The following is a 27,484-nucleotide window of genomic DNA, read 5'->3' as shown; positions in this document are numbered from 1 at the left end:
GTGTAATCCGCTGAATTTGGCAGGGGGAGGAAGAGGAAGAAGATGGAAGGGAATAAAGACGAAGCAGAAAAATGTATCCTAATAGCAAGGAAAGCTCTCGAAGCTGGCGACAAAGAAAAGGCATTGAAGTTTTTAAATAAAGCAGAGAAGCTGTATCCTACTGATAAAGCAAAAGGTAGGGTGGTAAAAAATAAATACAGTGTTCGTCTGTACCTTGTAATTAAGAAGATTGAACGTACGTGATCTTGTACTACCGGTATTATATTATATATATATATATATATATATATATATATATATATATAATGATATATATATATATATATAACTGATAATAAACGTAGTCATTCGCGTGTGTGTGTAGTGTGTAGTGTGTAATGTGTGTATGTATCTAGGTAGTGTGTAGTGTGTACATGCACATGCCCTTGCTTCTCTGTCATTTTGAATCTGAGGTCGATAAAGAACGTATGTTAAGAAAAGCATGTTGTCCTGTTAGAGATTTTCTCAGGTACAGTCTACAGTTTGAAATATACGTGACTGTGGATTATATCACTGATTGGAATTGCATGTCATTGACTCGCTGGTGACTGCTTGAACGTTTATCTTTAGCTGACACAATCATGATGATTAATGCTTGCGAAACCTAACTAAACTCTACAAGTTTATAACACATACGGTACGCTGTATCTGTGTATATATTATATATTATATATTAGTATATTATTCTGTCTGTGTCTACCGGTAATTGCGTAACAAAACAGTCAGATTTGTTGCTAGCGGTGGTGCAAGGCCTGCCATTCTTTCGAAATCTTCTGAAAAGGATGACTGGGTTGTGGGATAATGATCCTTAATCTTATTAACTGGAGTACCTGTACAAATGGTTTGAGGTTGGGTTTAATAAATGTTTTAACGAAGCTGGAGTTTTGTTTTAATGCGAATGTGTTTACACTGTGTTGCTTGCTTGGTAAACGTCAATGATGTAAAGTATACATTACCTTAAACTCTTTGCTTGAAACTTATACAGATTTATAAGAAGTGTTTTGCTAACTGTACAGCAGGCCTACATGTTGTTACTGTTTAAAATGGTTGTTATTACACATTATATTGGATGTGTTATAAATTGTAATCTCTGGGGAGGGCAGCAACTTACTTACTAAGCTGGTTTGTCCACTTTGTCTCTACAAAGTAATACATTTTTAATATATTTAAGAAAGTGATCTATCTTTGGTTCATTCGCAGAGCTGTTAGTACTGTGTGTCATCACACTACTCATGTTGGTGCATCTGTAGGGAACAGTCTTCTCTCAGGCCCAGATCGCTGTGCCCCAGACTGGTGTAGGGCGTACTTTGTTGTTGGTTGGGGGATGGAATACAGGGATGTAAGACTGCCATTGCACAGCAGTGTGATCCATTCCTGGTTTTACTATGAGTTTAAGACACACCTGAGCTTCTTATCTATATAAGCTCGTATTAAAAACCTTGAATGGATGAAACTGCTGTGCAGGTTTTCACACTGCAGGGTTTTATGGTAACAACAGGTTTAAGCAAGCCTATCCCTGGAACTCATTTAAGGGTTTCCCATTGTCCTGGTCTCAATGCAGAACACTGAGGAATTTCTGCAGCGTGCAGGGTATTGCTTGAAATAAGGCTTCTACTGCCTGCATCACTTTTGAGTGGCAAAAATGACCTTGTTCGTGTTCTTTCATAAAATAGAATGAATAAATGACTGTATCAAAAAGACAGTGAAACCAATAAATGAATCAGGTCTGAAATACACAAATTCTACTGTATAGAAGAGTGTCGCTCTTCTACTTCACAGCAAGACCTTAAAATATGTGACATGTTAAAATAGAAAAATATCCCAGGAGTAAAGAATAAGTTGTGTAGGACTTATTTTACTCCAGTGAATTAACTACAAATAAAAGATGCCAGTAACAGTTCGTTAATTTTTTTTTTTTTTTTTTAATAATACATAAAGTTGACACAGCATTTTATTTATTTTTTCATTCATTTCCATTGCAGTTTCTTCACAGTAAACAGTGGCCATCGACAGGATTTCATAAAATAATAACACAAGGTTTACTTGTGACCTTTATGTAGCTGAAAAAGCAAACAAAAACTGAAATTTAAACTTTAAACACTTCAAATAAAACAAATGTGGAAATGGCATTGTAAAATGAAGGTGAAAAAAAAACTTCTCGTTTTAGATTCCATATAACAGAAAGACTCAACAAAAATATGTAATGTCAGGGCTAGAAGTTAACTTTGACAGTAGTGAGGATTTGCTACCTGCCTGGAAAGGTCACTTATTCGGTAGCGGTTTATTTCACTAATAACACTATGTAACACAATTTTTGTAAAAAAACAGTAAAATTAACAACGCATGTGAAAATAAATTGGACGTGATGCGCCTGACAAGCGCAGAATAAATGGACCGCTAAGGATTAATTTCTGCATTGTCCCAGCTGCTACCTCTTAAAACCGGCATTGTTTCGATCTACTGCGCTCGACCTAGTAGGGGAGTGGTTTGTGGTACGTCACCACACTGACGCGTTAATGCCGGCCCAGGGCCTGTGTTGGGTTCACATATACAGACAGGCCGGCCCTGAGGCGGCATTGCCTACTTTAAACCGCATCAAAAAGCTGGTTTAAATTTCACCCGGCCCAGGGCCACCTTTTCATTTTTCCAGCATTCACGCACGAGATAAGGCAGCCCTGGGCCAGCAAACAACAAGTGTGAAGGAGGCATAGACAACTACATAGAAATGTCTGCAACAATAAAAAAATAAAACTGCTACTAATAGATCTTACATTTGTCATGGTAGAAACAGCTCTCTGCTGACAGTAGCTGTCTGGCATCAATGACGTGCTTTTTGTTACTTTGGGAACGGGGTCAAACAAATACTGGCTTCATTTTTGAAGGAATTCCTCATACTGTACAACGACTTAACGTGAGTTTTAAAACTGTTGTCTACATTGTTTAGATGTATTGGCTTCCAGTGTATAATTAACAATAAAAATGCAGACAGCTGATAATAAATAAAACAAAAGTAAAATTCATTTCAGTAGAACATCGCACTCAGAGCTATGAAAAGGGGATGTTGCCTGCAGATGGTGGGATGTTGTTTTGCTCAACATGTAGTGTGTCTTTGGATCATCTAAGAAAAGGTACTATTGACAAGCATCTAAACAGCGCAGCACACAAAAACAAAAAAATAAAACTAGCAGTTCAGGTTATGCAATTACCAAACAAGCAGGTCACAGTCACAGGGCTATTTAACAAAGAGCACAGATAGTAGAGCAGCACATAATGTCAACACGCTTGAATTTGTGGAAGCCTTCTGTGCAGCAAACATACCGATACAAAGGCTGGACAATGAAAAACTACGACGTTTTTTAACTATAAAAATCCCCAGTTGTGGAGCCCTGCCTAACAGTGACACACGTGAAAGAGTAAGACAACTTTGACTTTACTACTGCTAATTCAGGGGATCTTACAGCTTACCTAGTAGATGCACTGCATCTTGACGCTGTTAACCACACAACAGTAGGTCAGGCTGTCATTAAAACGATAGCGAAGTCAGCATAGCACTATACAACACAGTCTGTTTAATTACTGTATGAACATGGCCTAAGTTTTAATCGTTTACAAAACTCGACAATGTTGCCGAATTTGTCAGTCATCTTGTTTTGTTTTATCAGTTTTGTCAGCTTGTTACTTTTTTCAGCCAAAACGTTTAAATGACCCTTGTTTGTTACATTTTAATAGATGGTTTTTAAACGTTACGGTGTAAATGTTGACTCAGTAGCTTCCATTAAATGTTAAAATGTTTCAACCTTGTTGATTTTTTTTTTTTTTTTTTTTTTTTTTTTTGATGCCTTATTAATTTTAGGCAACTTACAATAGAAACTTTTTTTTTAAATAAAATTGCACTTCCGTCACAATCTGTGAAATGTATTATTATTATTATTATTTTTTTTTTGTCATTCGTGAATTTCTTGAAAAAGTATAGTTTCCGTGGCCCTATTAAGAGGTTACAACTGTAACGTTTTGAAAATGAAAAGCTAATTCCGCGACGGTTTCCGCTACGTTTAAGATTCATTCAACGTGTTTTAATACAACTTTTATTTATAAATACATATGCACGCACCCTGCCTTTTCACTGCATTTTAAAATGCTGTAAACTTTTTGAAGAATTAATTGTCTTAACAGAATAGGGTTATGGTCCAAGGTTTAAAAAATACACTGGGTTCATTTTATTAACATTGACACTAGATACATGCACACGTTGTGTGTGTGTGTATATATATATATATATATATATATATATATATATATATATATATAATATATATATATATAATATATATATTTTGCCAAAAAATTGAATGTCTTTTTTTAGTCCCAAGAGGGGTCAGCTGTTGAATGTAAAAGGACGTTACGTTGCTACCTGGGAAAATTACGCTGTACTTAAGCCGTTGCACAAACTGAAAACATTTTTACGGTTTAGTTTGTGGAGTACGAAATGCTGCTTACTAATTTGTTTGTTTGTTTGTTTATTAATGGGATTTTGTAAACCCACTCGTCGGTTCTCCATATACAAGGAAAGAGAAAAAAAAACTGCGTTAGGGCAGCATGTAGATCAGTGTTCATTGGGGACTGTGTTTGTGTCTTATGATTGTTCATTCTACTTTAGTTATACATTTTGAAAATTCCCCAAAAATATTAATAATATAAAATGAATCTGAAATGTTTTAATGTCTTTAAAAATGAGTTGCATTGCTTCAAACTATACATCTTATTTACTATACCTTTATGTATATTTTTAAAATGCTTTCCATTAATTCTGTTGCTCCACAGCTGAGTTTTAATCATTTTTCAATAGGATCTGTGAGTTGATTTGACGTCTGTTATCTCACAGGTCACCAGTGCTGTATTCTATTTCTTTTACTTCCTGATTTCATTGGCCACTGAAGAAAGTTCAAGACAAAGCATCATATGTCCTTTTCTGATCAGAAAGTGACATCTCGATCACACCTTGGTAAATTCAGCTAAAACATGTTTTTCTAAGACTCAGTCATTTGTGTTATAGAATGGCAGAGGGTAGGGGTAATTCAAAGGGCAGCATGTTGGTATTAGGTAGATTGCAATCTATTTTTGCCATATTAGAGGCTAAAAACTAAAGCTAGTAATGCAGAGAAGTGTAGAAGGTACAGAAAGACGAGAAAACATAATACTGTGAAACATAGTGCGTGCTTAGCAAAAGAAAGAGACAGAAGCAAAAGGAAGTATGTGCCAGTGAGTGAAGTGTCAAATAGAGAACACAGATGTAGAAGAAAGAAATGGAAAAAGGCTTCTGCCCAAAAACAAGAAAGAGCAGCTAAAGAAATCTGCCACATTCACTTCACCTCACACACCTCAGTCATCACCACCAGAGCATGCAAGACGGAATTATGGTAGTGTAGAAAGGCCATCACAAAAGAAACAGAATTGCTAAAAGACAAGATAAGGCTGCTGGAAAGTGAGGTGTACAAAATACAAAAAAAGATTATACAAGATAAATGCAAAAAAAAAAAAAAAAAACTCCTGGCAAAGCTACAGAAACTCCTGAAAAATAGCAAAGAGTGCAAAAAAAGAGACCCTTCTCTTTCGCCATGTGCTCAAATTTCAACAAAGCACAAAAGCAAAAAAAAAAAAAAAAAAAAAAAAAAAACTGGAGAATTTTAATCATGCCATTTTCAAGAAATACAAACTGCTTATTACACAGCAGATTACTTTAAAAAAGATCACAGGTCTATTACTAGTACCAACACTTCAAATAAGTTATCTGCAAGCCAGAAAAAGAAGTTGGTAATCAAATTTCTTTCCTGTGACAATGTAAGTCGGGTGTTGCCTGGCAAGAGAGATATTATCACCTTGAGAAGTAAAAAAGAGAAAGTGACTTCTTTCTGCACCACTGAAAAAGTTGTTCCTGCAGTTCAAACATGAAAATTCCAGTGTCAAAGTGTCATATTCTCAGTTTATGCACTACAGACCATTCAGGCAGATAGGCAGACCTGCCAGTGTGTAAAATATGAGAATATTCAAATGAAAGTGGATGCTGTCTTCTATAGTAAGATCATAAATATCAGTGATGCTGAAGAACTTGCAAATACTCTGGTTTGTTCATCTGGAAATAAGAGTGTGAACAATCTGGGGACAAGAAAACTGAGTCAAACCTTAACAATGAAGACCTCATAATGACAGAAATAAACTGGAAATAATGGACTACACAGAATGTCAAATAAACTAATGGAGAAAGCTAATCTGTGGCTACAACATTCAAGTGTACAGGAAGGGGAAAGCTGGAAGAACTAATATTTATTTTAAAAATGTATAAAGCGCAAGAGACCACAAGTGGTTTCGGAGTGCTGTACAGGACATGAATATACATATACAAAAAACAGCACACAGCGTGAAATATCAATATCAAAACATCTGACAATACATTCTCCCGACTGAATTATCTTGTGAAATATGCTCTATAAATAAGGAAGCTTCAAGTATGTGCACTCACACGGTCAATATTCACAATCAAAATGAGGAAACAGCTGAAAGAAAACCTTACAGAAAATGAAGCTGTAATTCTTGTTGATTTCTCAGAAAATTACAATTGCAAATCTAATAGTCAGATTCAAGGTGCTCATTTTGGCGCATCACACAAAGTGGTGTCATGCCATACAGTGGTAGTCTATGTATGAGATAAGCTGTTTAAGAAATGCTTTGGTACAGTGTCTGAATATCTTTGTCATTGTGAAGTGGCCGTCTGGGCTCATATGACACCAGTCTTCAAATGGTTAGAGAGAGTTCCCAAGGTAAAAACTCTACATTTCTGGAGTGATGGACCAACTACCCAGTACAAGAACAAAGGCAACTTTTACTTGCTTTCAACTGTCTTTCCTCTGTGGCTTTGTAAAAGTATACTGGAATTTCATGGAGCTGGCCCATGGAAAGGTCCTCATGCTGGTGTTGGAGGCACAATCAAGTCCACAGAGGATTGAATTGTGGCAGAGAAAAGAGGATATTGAAGACGCAAAGGAGCTTTATCAAAACATTCAACCACCTTCAAGTGTTGCTATGGATCGCATCATTACAGAAGAACAAATGAGTTTTGTCGTGCAGTTGTAAGATGCCTGAGTTTTGCTCCTGTTATTCACCTGTAACAGTTAAAATCACTCAACAACCAGCTGAGTGTCATGTGGAAAAAGAAGAGGAAGCAGACATAGTCATACCCATTGTGTTGTGTGCCAAGATGGAGATGCTTATCCTGGAACCATTACAGGAATGGCAACAACTGAAATGGGTGATTGCATCGAAGTCAAATGTATGAACAGGTTCTGCTGGCTGACAGTTGGAGATCAGGACAAAATTTATTACGCACTGAAAGATGTCCTAGGTCTAATCAAAACACATTTTTATGCTACCAACCCAAAACAGTGCCTGCCATTCGAAACTTGACCAAAAAGTTTGTGAAAAGATAACGGAAATGGTAGTAATTACTAGGAAAGTGAGTTATCCTCGATTTTCATACATTCTAATAATTGCTACAACTGTAAATAAAATTAACAGGTGTTAATACTAGAACCTCCATCTGGGTATTTACTTCAGATATTTAGGAAAAATCAAGAATGGACAACTGCATAGCTTTCACCAACGCAGAGTAATTTAAATATTAAATCCTAAAATGCCAAATTGATGTGCATGGCAGTTCTAGTGTTAAATAATTGGCCAAGAACATTTTAAAAAGGTTAAAAACCCCATGTCTCCTGTGGGTTATTAAAAACAAAAATAACCACATCATCTTTGTTCCGTTTTACTTTTTTGATGCATTACATTTATAAATGTAGGATGTACAGAGTTATATTGTATTACTTCATTTTCTGTAGGATTTTGATCTCTTGAGTGATCCTTGCTGTCAATCAGCTTACAGACTAAAAAAAAAACATAATTGGACAATCTAATTACCTAATTCTTTACTTCAAGCCACCATGGGAACACTTGGGAACAAACTTTATTCCATCCCATTTTTTAAAGAACTGAACTCTTCTGCACAAGACTTGAAGCTAATTCTGAACTACTAAGCAACTGACAATTTAGGTCAGCATAACTTCAGCATTCGACATATTAAATAAACCAGCATTAACCTACATGCGACATATTGTTATTTTGCAAGAATTTAAAAAATACATGTGTGTTTCAGAAGTAATGACTCATCTTGTTTTTCTTTCATCTGATATTGTTTTTCATTGCTAGCATAAAATTGGTATTTTACTATCTCACACAGAATGATAATGGTCAAACTATATGTCTTTGATAGCATAGCCAGGAGGCTGCTTTGTGAAGTCTCTTAGACTTCCATTTCCAACTTTGGTTATATCATATATGTGATCAAATAGGGAAACATAAGATTTTCAAGAATGAAAGCTTAACATTGCTGGTAGTGATATGTGATAATGAAGGCATGTTTTGGTTTTACATGTTGGAAATTAGTCAAATGGCACCTAACTCGTTTCCCCAAGCTTTTCACTTTGGCAAGTAGTCTGCTATGTGTGTTGTCAGTGTAATAAACAGTAAGTGTTACTGTACACCCCAGCATAACTTGCATAACTTCTGACGCCTCTCGAGGATACTGTGTAAAGTCGTATCTCGCTTTTGCACTGCGTAAGGTGATAAGGTGAATGAGTGCATGTATAGTTTAAAAATATTAATGGTTTATCAGATTAGAGTCAAATGCAATCCAAAACGTCTATACGAGGCTAGGAGTGTAACAAAAGTTTGGTGAAGATTGGTGCAAAATTGAGGCAGTTATCGTGTTCTCCTGGTATGGTGTGACAGACAGACAGACGATCAACGTCTAAGGATACGCATTTTTTTAATGTTTGCTTCTTTGCAAGTGGAGGATTAAATGAACAAACTCCTCAACCTGCTTCTGTATAGCTTTAGTGCTGGGCACTGAAAGACACTGAAGTTATTGACCTGTTCAGAGCCACGCAGTTAAGTAGGTCTTGCTTTTGGTCCACTCTTTCGGTCATTAGTGTTCAAGCCTTTGCATTTTCTTCTTGCAGTACTGCTGGATGCACTGACAATGAATGGAAACTCTGCTGGGAGTGGTGCTTACTGCCGGAAGCCCACAGACATCACCGCTGGAGACAATTCAGAGAAGGACAGCACCAAAGAGACTGCAAAAAGCTTCACTAAGGACCAGGTGGAGGGAGTACAAAGGTAGGATTCTATTTTTTACTTCTGTATGATCGGTTGCATCAAACAGTTCAAGGCACCATCTGTCTAAAAGTGGCCATACAGTGAGACTACAGTATGTATTCAGCAATTCCCTGCTGGTTAGTGGTGCTTGGGAATTGAACATTTCATTCATGTTTTCCCACTTGGGGGTGGTTTATGAATTGCTCATAAACCTGACTTGGGTCTTGCAAAAGAAGGGGAAGATATTTTTTAAACAGGGATGGTTTGATGCTACAAATAAAGTACAATGAAAATAAGTAAAAGCAAGGCTAGACAAGTTAAAAAGAGATATCTCTTAGACCTGCACTTCTTTGGGCATTTCACCTCAGCAGTGTTGCTGGCTGAAAGCATGGCGGTCAACTGGGGAAGCAGCTGGTTGGTTAATGACAGGAAAGAAGCCGTAGAAGGTTGAAATACCCCAAGAAGGTCAAGACAGTTCAAAAGCTTGACTTGTAAACAGATTTAACCCAAGTGTAGTACCAGTATCATGTTTTAGTCAAAATACATGTTTTCTGTACAGTTGGTCTTGTAAAATTGGACATTTGAGAACAATGTAACAAATGAAAGTGAACAACAGGTGAGACTTATCGAACTGTTTTGTCAACTACAAGTTATCACTTTAATCCTAGCCACCTAGGAGACTGAGATAACAAACCTGTGTAAGTGTAGTGTAGTACAGTATAATCCAGCTAAACGAATGCCCCTCGGAAAGCAAGCATAGTGTTCTTATAGCCAAAGTGTTCTGTAAGACGGCATTAGCCACCAGACACAATGTTAGTTTTAAGCCTGACATCAGTTCCATTATCTGAAGGCACCTCTATATTAAACAAGACTACATAAGGCTCTTCTAATGTAAAATTGGTATATCAGTTTCATAATGTTTCATCACATTTCATCATATGTCTTACTCCGCCTTTTCGGTGAACAGGGAATATCTCTGTGGGGCAACTTGGGACCATGTGTGATGCATGTGTAGTATACCTAGGTTGTGGCCATTTTAACAACCTTTAACACTGTTTGCAAATGTACATTTAAAACAATAAATAAATAAATAAATAAATAAATAATATAGTCCAGGAGCACAGAGGTGAAATTTTGAGTTACTTCATCTCATAAGTCAGGAGGCATATACAAGATCCTGAGTGATGATCTAATAGCTTACAGTATGGACAGAATGAAAGACTGTTTGTAAAGGGCATAGTAGTACTATAGGGTCAGTCTCCAATACCAAAAGTGGGAACACAATCAAAATTTAAGAATTACTTCATTGCATCTAGTTATTTAGTTATAAACTGTGTAAGGTATGAATTTATATAACGAGTTTTAAAATAAAGAAAATGCCATTTTCAATTGACCCAGTTTTTTATTCAATGACCACCCTACTGTTCGCCATTTTTATTTTAGTGACCCCCACGTTTCAAATCTACAGACGTAACTGTGTTGGAAACCAGTGTGAAAAATGCGCAGGTAAAACAGATTCCCTCTGAGAAGGGACTAAAGACGCAATACAAAAATGTGTAAAAAAAAATAAATAAATAAAATAAATCAAAAAAAAAAAATGTGGCGACCAGTGGCAGTTTGCCTTAATGCAGGGGAGGGGGGGGTCAAAACGTTGATAAGGTGGGCACCACTTAAGGATGCAAAGTGCAACGAAACTTTGTCCATAGGAAGAAATGGAGTTACCAAGATCCATCCTAACTATTTTTAGAGTCTTCCCTTGCCATTTGTTAATGGTGATTGAATGAGCACCAATGACTGGGAACTACTCTTGAACAATGTAGTGTAGGAACAATTTAATAATTGATCATATCTGGGTTGATTTAGTTTTGTACTAACAACATTTAACGTGTCCTAAAGGTTGAGGATTTTTTATGAACACACATTCACAAGCGGACACAAGGAATGGTTAATCAGTGGTAGCATTTTATTAAGTACACAAATAATAAACAGAAATCAGAAAAGTTAGAAAGTACATATGACACTGCCTGTCTCCACACAAGCCGCACTTTCTATAGCAAGCAAGCAGGCTGTGAGGTAGCTAGTCCCTCGCTCACACACACACTCCCACATCCAATTCACAGAGTACATATGAGATAATGCTGACAATCTTAAGAATATATCCCATTAAGCTTTTTAATAATATAGATTAAGTGTATGGCAAGTTTACTTTTAAAGAACTTAAAAATATAACAATTTCACTTCATATAACAATATGAGGTAGATTACTTATAGTTACTTCATTAAGTTTCACTAAAAGTAATTTCACACGCAAAGTATGCAAACTAAATAATTAACAGTTCAATTCTATGTGAATGTGTTACAGTTAATTAATGTATTTCCATGAAAGGAAAATGCAACTGGAATTATACTCAACGGTTCCTTGAAGCTTAGACTTTTGGTCCGCTGGTTTGGAATCTCAATCTGTTGAAGTGTCCAGTGCAAAACTGTCCTCTCAGCAACAAAGTCTTCAGTCCCACGTTGGCTCAAAACTTGGCAACAAGGTTTTAATTCTTGATAGAATCAACAAACAGCTGCAACAAAGTCTCCAGTCCTTGGTAAAGGATCCCCAACAGCACCCGTCCGCTCTGCCCTCTTCATTGAATGTCTAGCTACGCAGGTAGCAGGGCAGTGCTTTTTAGGTGTACAGCAGACCCAGACTGGTTTGTCTGGTAACAGTCGCTGTAAGTTTTATGGAGGTCTTCTTGCCGGGCGTCGGTCTCGTTGCTTGTAGCAGTTAACTCGCTTGCAGCTTGCTTCCTCGTCTTGGGTCCGTTCTCAGGCAGTCTCGTCTTGGTTCCATTTGTAGCAGAGTCCTGGAGTTGCAACTTTGCTTAGCAGAGTGACAGCACATTGTTCAGCATTCCATATGGAGTGCAAAATGTTAAATTTTGCTTTGATTTTTGTAGTATTTTTCACTCTGCTGATTAGCTGCTTTCATGAGATCATTTGTGTATCTTGCCTCTTTAAATTCCAAGTCCTTTGATGTTTTAATGTTCTTTTACCGGGACATCGCTAGTTTATGTCTTACTTGTGTCAAAACCATTGTTGTTGCACGTGTGAATTATCTATACTTAATTCAGCTGTCCGCTCAGCCTAATCCAGTTCAGGCGCCAGTCCTCTATATAATCAGTAGGTCACATAGTTTCAGTATGTCTGCAAACCAGAGGCCCCCTTCAAGACACAGCAGTTTGCCCTGTTTCTCAAGACACACAGTTTCATTAATGAATTCAGTTACATTTCTAATATACGTTCATGTATTATCATATTCAGGGAATATGTCCTACAGTAGACTCTGTCCATGATTTCAAACTTTGAGCGTAAACATTCAAAGGTATGGGTGACTCCATTGTTAAATTAGATGGTTATGGGTTTGACTATACTTGTGTTTTCCAGATAGTAGGAAACAGCCTGAGGCTTCCCTATTGCTCCATTGGTGAGACCAGTGGCAATGTCAATGTTGTTGCGAAGCACCAGTTTCCAGCCTATTTTGACTCGTATGGTAGTTTCCAGTCCAGCTGTACGACTGCAGTCAGCCTTGTAGGCTTTCATTTATTTCAGCACATTTCTCTGGAAGTTACAAGGGCAGTTCACAGTCCATAAGATGAATGTCCTCTCCGGGAATACGATCAAGCACGGCAGTCTGGATCTGGTTACAGGCATCTACAGTAGGCATGACGCAGGTTGTGCCCTCGGGATGAAACAGCTAGGTGGCTATTTTTTTAAATTAGCAGTGGGAGAAAACCACTTCAGCAAGTACAGTAGCATCTACCAGAACTGACAGAAGGTGTGTCTACTATAGATACTAATGAGAGCAAAACAAATACAAAAGAAAACCAAGGGAAACGCAGATCTTTTCAAGAAAGCTGGGGTCTTTGTATGAATTGATTTTATATTTTTAAACACGAATAACAGTTCTGCTTGTGATGCATCCACACTATAATTTGACAGAACAGGTGATTTATTTGCACTGTACAGGACCTTATTTTCTCTCATTGGTGCTTGAGCTCTGCAGCATTCACGGAATCGCTGCCTGTGCACCTATCAGTGACTAAAGCCTGGTTTTAAAACAAACTGATTATCGCTTACCAATACTGTATTGGTGTAAGAAAAGTCATTTCAGCTTTCAATCACTTAAAATATGCTGAAGATAATGTAAACAACACCAAGCTACAGAGAGGGAGTCCCAAGCTTTAAACGTGTTACTATTTATAAGCGTAAACTCAACTTTATTATGAATATTGTGTTATGTTTTAAGCAACATACTACGATAGTGTTCATTATGGTAATTGTTTGTTTATTAATTTTAAAATGTTTAGTAAAACGTGACCTATTGTTTGACTTTGTTAGTACAACAACTTGGTCATAACCAAGTATAAACGAATATTTGAGTTGTATTTAACGTGGTGTATACAGTGTTTTGAGGACAATGGACACTGAACATCAGAAAGTAGGCACCGTGAGATGAATGATCCAGCTTTTATCTCAGTTTTGGTGCAAATAGCGTATATCTTGTTTTGAATCTAAACTCTTATCATACATATGAGAAGATTTTAGATGCAAAACGAGATATACGCTATTTGCACCAAAAAAAAAAAAAAAAGTTTAGATATATATAATATCTGCATTTGTGCCATATAAAAATGTGACAAATGTCATCCGTGTGCGTGTCCATCTGTCTGCAGTTATTGTTCTGATGCAGTTCTACGGTTATGCACCATACAGCGCTGTGAACACGGTTTATATTTTCTGCACTCTTAATTTAAGGATAGTTCATACACTAGTACAGCCAGGGTGGTCCGTCGGCCCTGTCGACTCACTCATATGTATTTGTGGGTTGCTTTGAGCTCCCTGTGAGATACTCGGATACAAATAAGCCCTGTATGAAGCTAATTTGATACGAATCATATGCAAAGTTTGAAATGTACAAAGGTTTTCAGTACCAATTAATAACGAGAAAGCATCTTCAAATTCAATTAGATAACTTCCCTGAGCACTTTGTCAGCTTTTTTGCTTTTTGGGTCAAGGTATGCGATTTAATAAGGGCAATTAAGTAGTATTCCTTTCTGAATGTACAATTCGTCTTTTCATCTGCAATCGGCAACACGATGGGGGAAAAAAAACAGCTAATTTTATATATATATATATATATATATATATATATATATATATATATATATATATATATATATATATATATATATATATATATATATATATATATATATATATAAATATATAAAATACCATTTTGTCTGGAGCAGGGGAGCAGAGCAGAATGAAAGAAAGAGCCGAGCGGCGGATATTATGAGATTTGAACGGAATTGTCACCGCTTCGCTCAGCTCACATGCTCTGAACACAACAGACGCTTGCTGTTAAAATACATTGTCTTTAACACAGGATTTGCACATTACAGGAGAGCAGAAGCGAGTAAACTCTGTATCGCATATATGAGAAGTAGGTAAATAATATATTGGCCAAATTCAAAGTGGGTAAGTGCTGTTTACCTGCATATACCCTCAACGTACACCACTGAGTAAAACTCCAAAGAAAAGTTTTAAGTACCTGATATTGTAAGACGGTCTCCCATCCAAATACTAACCATGCACGCGTATCATTATTATGGTTATCATTATTATTTTTTTTTTTTTATCAGAGACACTTATCCAGACGAACTTACAATTGTGACATACAATTACCCATTTATACAGTCAAATTTTTAACTTGACCAGCAGCAATGTGTCCCACAGCTGTGATTGAACTCACAACCCTCCAGTCAGGAACACAGTGCTCTAACCGCTACTCCACAGATAACTTGTATGAGGAGAGAGATATATATATATATGAAACTTGCACTTTTTATATGGGTATATAAATGTCAATTGCTGTGGATAAACGCATCAGCCAAATCAATTAATGTGACATTTATTTTCCTACCTTGCTATTTATTAATTTATACATTTATAATACTGTAGCGAGCACGGGAATTGTTGGAGAGAGACACAAAGGATGTTGGGTTTGATGCAGTTTATTAGACAGCTAACAGCAAGTCAGCATCATCCATCCGTCTATCTGCTTTTCAAGGATGTCATGTGGCAAGTTCAAACCACAGTATTTTTTTTTTAGTTTTGTTTAGTTTTTTCTGCGATATCTGCTGTTTTAAAACATAAATACGTTGTTTAATGTAAATTGCGTGGATATCAAACTGCTTGCATTCCCTGGTTTATTTTGACGTTCACCACCATGTGGAATCACCAATCACCATCTACAGGTCCAATAATTTCTTTTTGTTGTATAAGATGTATGTATTTCCGTTTTTTTTTTTTTGTTTTTTTTTTCACATTTGATGTAAGAAAGTTTCAGACTTTTTGTACTGGTACAGATGGTAATTCTAAGTGATTTAGTTTTGCCACTGCAACATGGTGAAAACAGCAAAACTCTTGGAGATGTATAGAGACTCACGGTAGTTTCAAACAAGTTTTTCTAACTTGTACAAGGAACTACCGTTTCTCTCAATAAAGAAGACAGATACTTTGTCACGCATTTGGGGAGATTACGGATACAGCACACAAACTGGGCTTATGGACACAATTCAGTTAACATTTAACTGGAAAAAACGTTTTCGAAAAATGAAAATTCAGACAATGAAAAATAGGGCATTTGCATCAATTTCTTTGATTTGTTGTTGATGTTAAGTCCTAATAAAAATTCTTCCATATTTGCACTGTCAATTGTATTAGTTTTTCCCAGCTCATTAATTGAAATGGGCCAAAATAAGCAAAAGTCCCTTCTACTGTCCTGTTTCACAGACGTATAAATAAAGCCTCAATGTTTCTTGTGCAACACCCACAACAGAATTTGAGCTTGGGAATTATGGAATAAAGATAGCCAATATGATGCCAGCATCTCAAAGCATTTGGTCTTTGTCCAGAAACAAAAAAAAAAAAATCACATGACCCCAATTTGAAAGGTCAAGGTCCGAGTCAAAGTGAAAAGTATTGTTAGATTTTCCAAGATGGGTATAGTATACAGAAAAAATACAAAGATGGCATCCCAAATTGTTTGTTTTATGAGTTGTTTAAGCAGTAGATTCACAAAAAAAATAACATTCAGCAATTGAATACAAAGCGACAACCAAGCTAAAAAAACAAGATTGTCACCCATCGTAGTTTGAGATACTATTGACAAACCTTTTCTGTAGTTGGGGTGCAACCAACTCGAAAATTAAGAGTCTTTTTGAAACCGGCTCCTAGACTAAGAATTATATAACAATTTGTCTTTGTTAGGGGAGTAGTGGAATCACCCTGGATTGTATCAATCGTCTAACCATTGGTATCCTAGGAATACCAACAAGTAAGCTTCCCTGGTTCTGCAAAATGCCCTGAAATAAAGTATTGGTTAACCTTTATTTTTTTTAATATTTTCTAGAAGTTGTATTGAGTCTCTGTTTTGGTGCCACTAAAAGACATTCTAGATCTGTGTAAACTGCGTGTCTTTTAGTGTAACTATTTATAAAATTAGAATGGGATACAAAATAAAAACTATTTTAGAAATGAGTATGTTGCTTACCAATTAAACAAATCTATAACGTGTTAATACATATTTTAATTACACTAAACAAAACTTTTCTTTAAAAATGTGTTGCTCAATTTTTAATGGCTGAATCCCATTCTTTTATGTACAAGTCCCTAAATGTACCCTGTTGTGGTGTGTGAAGAGCACATTATTGTCCTGAGGATATCCCCCATGGGAGTAAATTAAAAGAAGTAAATTGCAAAAGATTTAAAACGCAATGTGCCTAATCAGTTGCATAATTCGTTTGAGGTGGAATGGAAAGCGAATCTGGGATGTTTGCTTGACTGCAGGGCCTCTGAAGACCCACATGAATACCACTGAAGACATGGTTTAGCAGTTAAATTAACCCCTTTCTCCAGGAAACTTCTATAACAAAATAGACATCCTATGTTGACAGCTGCAACAGAGAGGGATATTGTTTATAATTGTTGGGCTTCTTTCTGTTGTAAACATTGCACAGGTTTTTTTTTTTTTTTTTACATGTCACTGCCAGAGGTGCCCTTGCAGTGGTTGGTGTATAGTACATTTTAGCTAAAATGTTTTGCTGTGCCATGCCTTGTAATAAAGGAGCTTACAGCAGCAGTTGGTTGACGCTTGACAAATGCATTTGATAGTGTTATCCCCCACTCTTTAACTGGCCTAAGTCTAAACAGCGGCTGATGTAAATACATTCGAATCATTAAAAAGGGGCTCATCAGTCTTAATGTTTGTATTTAGATTATCCATTGTCTTTAAAATGTTAAAGTGCCTGTTTGCCTAATTTGTAACATTTAAACAGTGAAAACTGTGTTTTCCAAATCATTTTTGTAGTTGATTTTTTAGTACGTCTCATTAAATAAAATACATTATCTTGTAGTTCAGTATAAGTATTGAAACATTGGTAGTATTTTGATCCACCTGCAAATACACCTATGGCCAAAAGTTATGCATCACCCTATAGAATTAACTAATTTTTGTCAAGTGAAACCTTTTTCCAATGTCATGTAGTAGTTAAATAATAATTAATTAAAATAAGGTTTATTTGATTATGTAATGTTAATCTCGATCAAATTCTTGGTGATTCTAGGTGATGCAAAACTTTTGTCCAGAGGTGTGATAATGACTCTCGCTAACACAAACCAGTTGGGAACAGACCATGTTTGGATTTGTTTGTAGTGCTGATCGCAATCGCTACCAGCTAGTACTGTTTAGTCTTTGTTTTTGATACATTCCATAATTTTATATTTCAGTAAAAAAAAAAAATCAGTAATAAACCTTTTGTGGGTGAAAATATTTAAAAAAAACTTTATTGTGCAAAATTACTTTTTTACATGTGCATACTATGGATGTACAGTGGATTTTACTTTGTGTTAATGGTAGTAATTCTACTTGTGTACATGTTTTGGTAGTTTTATTTTCCATCCATAACTGAAACACTCAATTGTGGTAAATTTAGAAATACTAAAATTCACTTCATAAATTCACTGGTAAACATTTCGACAAAGATGTTTGTCGATGAATTTTTGAAGTTTTTTGTCGTATTTATTTTTTGAAAGGCAACAAAGAGGATTGTAATTTTGCCGTTTTGTTTTACAACCCTTTTTCAGCCTCTTTTGGGTGTTAAGAGTTGGTACCACAGATACCACAAGCACCTCTAAATGCTTGAGTGTTGACACATAGTCGCTGCACAGTGTGCAAACACTGTTTTATAGGAAGCCTGATTTGCCGCTGAGTGTAAAGAAGGTGCCCGTTTCAAATATATTTAATTTTCTTTTTTTCATACAGGATAAAGAAATGCAAAAACTATTATGAAGTGCTGGGTGTCACTAAAGAGGCCAACGAGGAGGAGCTGAAGAAAGCTTACAGAAAGCTTGCACTGAAATTCCACCCCGATAAAAACCGTGCACCAGGAGCAACGGATGCATTCAAAAGTAAGTAGCACTCCTTACCTTTGAGGGTGGTGGCTCGGATGAAAGCTGAAACTGATACTTGACGTTGGTCACAAGGTTAAATCAGGGCAGGCATTTGATAATTGATATCCATACTCCGTCAGTGCATATCCAATATGACTAGCTAAGCAGTTTGTTTTGCTTTTTCAAAGCTAAAACATTGTAAAGCACTGGTTTTAACCTTTGTGAAATACTATCCACCGTGTCAAATTTAAGGCTGTAAAAGTTTAAACATAAGTTTAAACATAATTTAAAAGTGGTAAACATAAGTAAAATCCCAAAACAGTTGTCTGGTAAGGATTGTGGATTACTTTATTGTTTTCCAAAGTAGTGTCTCCTTATACATCATAAACCACTGTACTTGATTATTGTATGTGATAACACCGTGTAACAATTATTTTTTTTTTTTTTTTGATTCCTGGGCAGTAAGTGTTATTTCCTAATTGTTTATGCCTCAAAAGTATAGAGAATGGCTATTATTCCCCACAAACTTTGCTTTTGTGACCAGGACAGTGATATTTTGAAATTTACCTATTTTCCAGAACATTCCAGATAGATTCAGTGCTGAGTAAACTTGGAGTAACTTCTAGAACTTTCCAGTAATATAAATAGTAGTATAAATACAGGGGCCTTAAGCCCACCAGTTCAGTTTAGTTCCAGCTGCCTAAGTGGATACATATCTGCATTTTTCTGAGATGGCATCAAGAGGCTGCAATGGTGGCATTCCTGATGGGTCTCCAAGGCGGTTTTACCAAGTTTCCCTGCTATCTTTGCCTTTGGGACAGCAGGGACACCAAGGCGCACTACCACAGGCGGGACTGGCCACAGCGGGCCGAGTTCTGTGTGGAGAGGAACAACGTCAAGTGGGAGCCACTGGTGGACTCCTGGAAGGTGCTGATGCCACCACTGCACATCAAATTGGGCCTTTATGAAACAATTTGTCAGAGCTCTAGATAACAAGTCGGCAGCCTTCAAGTACCTTCAAGACTTCTTCCCTAAGCTGTCTGAGGCAAAGGTCAAAGCCGGTGTCTTCGTCAGACCACGGATAAAGAAGATCCTGGAGTGCAATGAATTCCCCAAGAAGCTCACTAGTAAGGAGAAAGCGGCTTGGAACAGCTTTGTCGCAGTGGTTCTGGGCTTCCTGGGCAATCACAAGGCCGAAAACTTTGTGGAGCTGGTTGAGACTCTGGTGCAGAACTACGGCACAATGGGCTGTAGGATGTCCCTCAAAGTCCATATCCTTGATGCTCATCTTGATAAATTCAAGGATAACATGGGAGCCTACTCGGAGGAGCAAGGCGAGCGCTTCCACCAGGATATACTGGACTTTGAATGCCGCTACCAAGGACAGTATAATGAGAACATGATGGGAGACTACATTTGGGGGCTGATTCGTGAAAGTGATTTACAATATAATCGTAAATCTCGAAAAACTACTCACTTCTAAATCTTTTGTAGTCATTTTTGTATTACTTTAGTATGAATACATGTTAATTTGGATTCATATGTTGTTTTTTTCTGACTTTATGTGAACGAAAAGACACATTCGCCCGTTTTCTCATTGGAAATAGGTAAATTTCAAAATATCACTGTCCTGGTCACAAAAGCAAAGTTTGTGGGGAATAATAGCCATTTTCTATACTTTTGAGGCATAAGCAATTAGGAAATAACTCTTACTACCCAGGAACAAAAATTGTGTTACATAGTGTAATCAACGTGCATGTTAAAATAAAGGTAAAATAAAAAGATGACTCTAAATACTAAACCAAGTCTAAATGGATACATTTTTATTTTCACAAAAGGTTCAAAGTTGCATATATTAAAGTTGCATATAAAACATATTGATTTGGTTGTACAGCCTTTGTCATAATACAGCAGAGAATTGACTAGCATCTTTCCCCTTCTGTTACCTGATCACATTCTGTATTGCACATTCTGTATCCAATACTGGGGCCTGTTTCATAAAAGCGATTTGTGACGATTCGCAATCGCAAACACTGCACAAATAAATTTTGTTTCATAAAACTTTAACAGGGCTGCGACCTCACCAGTTTTCACCAGAAACCTGCAACTGCCAGACAGCAACCACTAGTAGCAATTTATCGCAGATCCTAGGACATACCATGGTGTTCATACTACTAGCTTGCTGTGGAACTGTACACATTATTGAACAGCTTTCTCGGGTAAAACATCCTGATGACAATATATGACAATATAAACTTGTCTCTGTACCTTATAACCCCCCCCCCCCCCCCCCCCCCCACACACACACACACACACGTCTATGCTACCAAGTGGGGACTATGATTCTCCACCAGCCAAGTGGGCACCATGACTTCCCAACATTTTCTTTAAATAAAATATAAATATTTGTTTAAATTAGAAAAAATATATTTTAGTTTAGCTGTCCTTCTTCCCATACACACATATAGGGCTGAAATGAAGGTACAACTGCAGTATACAATTTTTTTGTTTTGTTTTTTGACTATATACAAAAGGTTTAAATAATTATAAAACAAAATGATCTATTTAATGATGTGTAACCCCAAAGTTATGTGGGTGAAAAATAACAATAACAAAGGTAAAGTCAAGTTGTGAAAACAAACCCACTTTATTTGCTAAATACAGTCACATACCAAAAGTCCAGGTTTATTCAGTATGATAATTATTGGGCAGATTGCCTTGCTTTAAACTGGTGACAATGCCATGCAGCAATTATTATGTGGATGATGATAACAGTAATACAAACAAAATTTAAATGTGTACAGTAAATAAGTTAAATAACACACAAACGTGATACAAATGAACCAAACTCAAGTGACAAAAATAAGGACAAGCGCCTCCTTCTCCATCTAAAAGAAACCTGCCAGATCCCCAAATCACCGAAACAAAAACTCGGCTCAGCTACAGTTCACCACAACAGTAAGAAAGCTGCATGTTATTACCTGCCCCACGCCTTTAAATAATGAGGCTAAACGCAGTTTGATTACCAGGCATGCCCCTAAAGACTAATAATTGTCAAGGTAGTGAGTGTGCTTAGCTCCCTATATACGTTTCAGCCATAAACACCTTTTCAGCTGTGTAGAAAAAAAATGTAAACGCAAATTAGTAACCTTTTTCTTTACATACGTTTACTGCACAGCGTTCACTTTTTTCTACACAGCTGAAGGGCTTTCCTTGTGTATGTATGTATGTGTGTATAAAACTTCAATGTACAGCCTGTAACTTAAGTTCTACGCAGCTCCAAATTTCTGTCGACAGAATTTTGTTCTGCTCGCTAGATCTGTCCATTTCCTTCTTATTTTAGCTACTGTTTGCTCCTCACCAACAGTGTTTACTGCTTCAGTGATCATCTGTAACTTATTTTATTTTTCTTTGTAACTTAAACTTCCAGAAAATTTGCCAAATAGAACAGGTTTGTATTGACCACCCATTTCTATAATTGTATTTTTTTTCCTTTACAACCCTGCCATTATGAATTTACCTTATCTGTCACTGTGCCTAAAAATTGATTACTGAGTTACTGATTTCAGTCGTCACAGATCGCAAAAGAGCGAAGTGCTTTATGAAACGCATGCAGTGATGACCTCTGCGATGTCGCAATCTCATCGCAACTACATCACAGTCGCAGGACTTTTATGAAACGGGCCCCTGGATCTCCTGAAATAAAATATTTAAGTTGAGTTGGCTAACTGTCGTTGACTGTGTTTCAGAGATTGGAAATGCATACGCAGTGCTAAGTAACTCAGAAAAGCGAAAGCAGTATGACCTGACGGGGGGAGAAGATGCCACGTGCAGTCCCCAGGGCCGGGCAGGATTCGACTTCCACAGGGGCTTTGAGGCAGACGTCACGCCAGAGGACCTGTTTAACATGTTCTTCGGAGGGGGGTTCCCTTCAAGTAGGTGCTTTATGTTTAAATAGATATACTGCGGTAGAACCCCCATTGTTTGACTTGTATGTATGTCACACAAGGGCTTTGCATATATCTAAAGAACTGCCTATGGAGTTTTTCATTTTATTTGCAGCTGTGGGTGAGGGTGCATGACAGATACTTGTTAATATTTGTTGGAAGTTAGTGTATTTTGAGTCAAACCTACTAACACAATTTTGAAATTAATGCAGTGGCTTATTAATTGCATTTTGCCTTGCCGATATTGCAAATACAGTGCTGACAAAATGTATTTCTGCTTTGGACTTTTTTTGGTCTTTGTGTCAGTGTGATACACACAGTGTTTTTTTAAATAATAATCTAAACTACACTGAAATACATTAATAGAGTTTGGACTGGTGAAAATATTCTAATCTGTTTAATTGCAAAACACTGAACCCTAGTGGCCGGTGGTGCTTCAAGCAGTTACAAAACCTATACTTCAGTTACAATTTTCATTTATACTGTATAATGAGATTTATTTAACAAAATGTACACTCATGATATATACTGTGATATATAAATGTGAAATAACTTAAAAAGGGTGTCTAAGTCATGCTTAGTGAACAAAACTCAAAGTTTGGAGGCCTTGGTTCTAATGCAACTTGTAATGAGTGACCCCTACTGGCCAAAGAGCTACATTGTATGTGTGCATAAAAGACACGACTACAAACCCCTCCAGGGGGGATTCGCCATTAGCAAAACTGTAGCGTGTCTGCCCTTAGTGCCGAGGGTCAGCGGCTCAAGTCCAGACTGTAGAGAAAATAAAAATATAATAAATATATAAAAGCATTACAAACTGTATTTTAATGCAAGGTTAAAGTAAGTCTTAACATACCCCACAGTACACAGAAGTCCATAGCAGAGACTCCACTGATAACACTCTACAATGGTGGTCTCTCCTGGATAGACCAGTATATGTTATCAGTAAAATGTACATTGCCACGGGGGGGGGGGGGAGAAGTACAGCAATAATATGTATAATATAGTGAAGATTTTTAATTGTTTTCTTTTCCTTTCCACAGATAGCGCAAGTACATTTACAAATGGCAGAGCCAGATACAGCCCTCAATATCAGAATCAAACCAGACGAGAGAGGCAGGAGGACAGGGCTGATGTATGTATTGCCACCAACACTGTAGCAAATGCAGTATTGCACATTCCCTTGGGGCAAAGAAATGGACGTGGCAGCACTTGCCTTACAGTACTGTGGTAGATTGAACAAGTCAACAACAGTCGCCCAGTAAAAGTCAGACTACTGGGATGTGGGGGTGTATCTTATTTATATTAAATTGTGATTGCGAGATGCATACATATATATCTGGAGAATGGATTATTGAATTGTGATATAACTTGGTAAAGGTATGTTATTGAAAGAATCAGCTAATGCTGTGTATGGAAACATTTTGTATGTTTGTTCATACAAGCACACATTTCTGTAGGTTGTGGTGGGGGGTGTATGCTACTGACCTACTTGTTTTAATAAAAAAAAGTATATATTTTTTTTAATGGTTCTTCCCTTTTTTCTCTTCATTACAGGGTGGGTTTTCAATGTTTATTCAACTTATGCCCATTGTACTTCTGATTCTAGTGTCTGTTTTAAGCCAGTTGATGGTCTCAACACCACCTTACAGCCTATATCCCAGACCGTGAGTACCCATTATGTACATAAGATTACATGCATCTGTTTCTTTCGCTAGCAAACATTGTTTATCCAGAACTGACCACTAAGACATATTATATAAGGTTTGTTATAATTAAAAGCACTTTGAACAGTGTACACCTATAATTTGGCACTTCAAATACTTGTGTTTGCAATACTCTAAGTAGGCAAGCAGTTACACACACAAAAAGGCTAAATAAAATGTGTGTTAGAAGGTCTTTTAACAGACTGATTCTCTGGAAGAAAAGTAATAGAATCTGAGATTGAAAAGTCAAACATATTGGCATCTACCCTATGTTTTTATCTTTGATGGATACTTTAACTTGCTAGATGACACTGACTTCTCTACAGATAAAGAGAATGTAATATTCTAGATAAACAGCAGCTAGGTAGGCACTCTTAGAAAGCATTGGCTTAATACATGGATAAAGTCATTCTGAGTGTTATTTTGTAAACTTAAGTACAAACGCATACTTCACCAACATAACCATTGGGAGAGAAGTATGTTTGGTATATTTGGTACACTTTAAATTTAGAAAAACATTAAAAGTTCACACCAACTTGTTTCTTTTGCAGGGCAACCGGTCAGACCATTAAACGGCAGACAGAAAACCTGATCGTAGATTATTACGTCTCAAAAGATTTCAGATCGGAGTATAAGGGGTCAGCACTACAAAAAATTGAAAAGAGTGTGGAGGAGGATTATGTTTCCACTATCAGAAATAATTGCTGGAAAGAACGGCAAACAAGTAAGTGACTTTGACCCTTTAATGCTTTGTTAGAAGCCAGCTAACAAGATTGTATTTAGCAGGATTTAGGGTTATGAAGACATAACTTATTTGAAGACAGACATGCTTTCAAATGTCAGTAACATGCTTGTTATTTTTGTTTGAAAATAACCACTATTGGCTTCTCTGACCTTTTAAAAAGTGCGACGAAGCCCTAGGAGGAGCCATGACATCTGATACGAGATATAAAACCTACGTCACACATTGGAACAATATTATCCGCAACTTCGGAACAAAAAATTAACATGAGAAACCCCATTGACACTTGCATATAAAAAGAACAGTATTTTTAACGTACAGTACACCCTCGCTAGAACACCCTTCATTGTAATGAACCTTCGGCTATAACGAACCTGGCCCCTGAACCCCAAATAAAAAAATTTAAAAAAGATAATAAACACACACTGTCAACATCCCGGTCTACGCACAGGATGCCACCTCCACAGTGAAGTCAACTCTGTTGTCTTAATAATAAGCGTGCGCTGTGTAATAATAACTATTCCTCCGACACGAAAATAATTTTATGTTGCAACAAAGCGGGAAACTATATTGATCGTTTGAAAAAAATTAGTAAGGCAGGCAATGCGTGAATATGGGTTGTCAAAAAGCACTCTTGTTTTTTGGCTTGTTCAGCAACCATGCGGCAAAGCAAAATTGATTTAAAGAAAAAAAAAGCTTGAGGATCTGAACTTTTCATGTAAAACTTTTCATGTTGGGTTGATTTGAAATAAAAGTTCAGCTTCAATTTGGGGTTTTTGCTTTTTGTACTACGTTTTCATTGTTTAACAAACATGATAAAGCAAAGGCAGAATACTGCATACATGAAGAACAGTTACATGTAATTCTACTTGTATTCATTCACAATATCATCTCATTATGATTGTCTTTTTGCTATAATGAACCCCTCGATATAAAGAACTAAAGGCTTGGACCCCAACAGGTTTGTATATAGTGAGGGTGTACTGTAATAACACCCAGTAATAATTAGGAGTTGTATTGAACTGTCCAATCAGAGAGATGGATGCAGTTACTGGGTGGAACATGAATGATTAGCTGATTCACGTTTGGCAGTGTTTGTGACAAGCAATCTAAGAGTTGGAGAGCATCATATCTAGATTTTAATTAATTTAAGTGAGTCATATCTCAATAAATATTTTATATAGTCATGTCGTTAATAAAAATACATTTTAAAATGTATGCATATTTTCTGAAACCGGACTTCCTGTGTAGTTTTTATGAATGAGATGAGTGAGTGAGTGAATGACGCTACTCAAGTAGGCGGGTCAAACAAGCTCTTCAGTCGTAGCTCTGTCTCTGTCCCTTGAAAACATAAAATTAGATTAATTTTGGACTTTGACCAGGCTTTGTTGGGCACTCCTAGATCTGCCCAGGGAAACCCCGGAATGAAAGGTCTTTGTGATTCATTTCGGACGTTGCCCGTGCAGTACGCGAATTGCCCAGGTTGGAGTTTACCTGTAACATATACATTTGTGTATAAAAGCAGCTTCTGCCTTTATTCACACCCCATGTAACCCTCTCTTCTGACCCTTTTCAGAAACAGACTTGCTGTATGCAGCCAAAGTGTACCGAGACGAGCGGCTGCGAAGGAAGGCTGACATGATGACCATGGACAACTGCAAAGAGTTAGACCGGCTAAATGATCTGTTTCGGGGCGGTTGATCAGTCTGTCCTCCCCCATTTAATGTTATCAAAATACTTTCTTTATTTTGAATAGCCTTACTGTGGAAATCATTGAAACCACCCCTAAAAATGCCTTGTTGCATCTTTTATTGACCAAAAAAAGAGAGGCTAATGTGCACCAATGCTTTTTCCTCTCAGAAGCCTTCAACTGGAAAGCAGAGCATTATAGGAGATAATGAAACACTGTACTAGGCTTGACTTGGTACGGCACTATGTGTCTGTAGTAATCAGCTTTGTGCATTCTTTATCATTTAGGCAAACATATTCTTTATTTTATCATTTAAGACACACTGATGCTTAATTTAAGTAATAAATCTGTTCTTTTTAAATCAACCCATTATAATATTACTCTTTTAATGATTTGAACAACTTTTTTTAATCATTTGTTTGTGATTTTTTGTTTTTAAACTCTGATACACCTGTAAGTACAGAAGAAAATACTTTAAATATAGATGGAGAACTGTTATAATAATATATTATTGTCTGCTATTTCTGTATATAAGATCTGTTTCAGTTTTCTGCTTACCTACAGTACTGTAAAGTTATTCTTTGCTTTCAGAATTTTAATAATGACTAATTTAACTGAGAAATAAATATGTACTTTGTTTACTGTGCTCAGATTA

The 27,484-nt window shown here is 36.7% G+C and overlaps 1 protein-coding gene across 1 annotated transcript; it reads left to right on the top strand.

Moving 5' to 3' along the window:
- Positions 1 to 27,484, top strand: LOC121294980 (dnaJ homolog subfamily B member 14-like). Its single transcript, XM_041219247.1, has 8 exons — positions 1 to 175; positions 9,105 to 9,261; positions 18,617 to 18,762; positions 22,494 to 22,679; positions 23,735 to 23,826; positions 24,249 to 24,358; positions 24,949 to 25,121; positions 26,716 to 27,484. Exons 1-8 carry the CDS (start codon positions 43 to 45, stop codon positions 26,838 to 26,840), a joined length of 1,122 nt encoding a protein of 373 aa, XP_041075181.1. The 5' UTR covers positions 1 to 42; the 3' UTR covers positions 26,841 to 27,484.

Source organism: Polyodon spathula, chromosome 2, assembly GCF_017654505.1.
Source record: "Polyodon spathula isolate WHYD16114869_AA chromosome 2, ASM1765450v1, whole genome shotgun sequence".
Lineage (NCBI taxonomy): Eukaryota > Metazoa > Chordata > Actinopteri > Acipenseriformes > Polyodontidae > Polyodon > Polyodon spathula.
Note: the sequence above shows the minus strand (reverse complement) of the source record. Positions and strands in the feature narration are given on the sequence as shown.

Coding starts and splice junctions, on each gene's coding strand:
- LOC121294980 (XM_041219247.1), top strand. CDS start 43: ATGGAAGGGAATAAAGACGAAGCAGAAAAATGTATCCTAATAGCAAGG. Junction 22,680..23,734: donor CGGAGGGGGGTTCCCTTCAA/GTAGGTGCTTTA, acceptor TCCTTTCCACAG/ATAGCGCAAGTACATTTACA. Junction 23,827..24,248: donor GGCAGGAGGACAGGGCTGAT/GTATGTATTGCC, acceptor TCTTCATTACAG/GGTGGGTTTTCAATGTTTAT.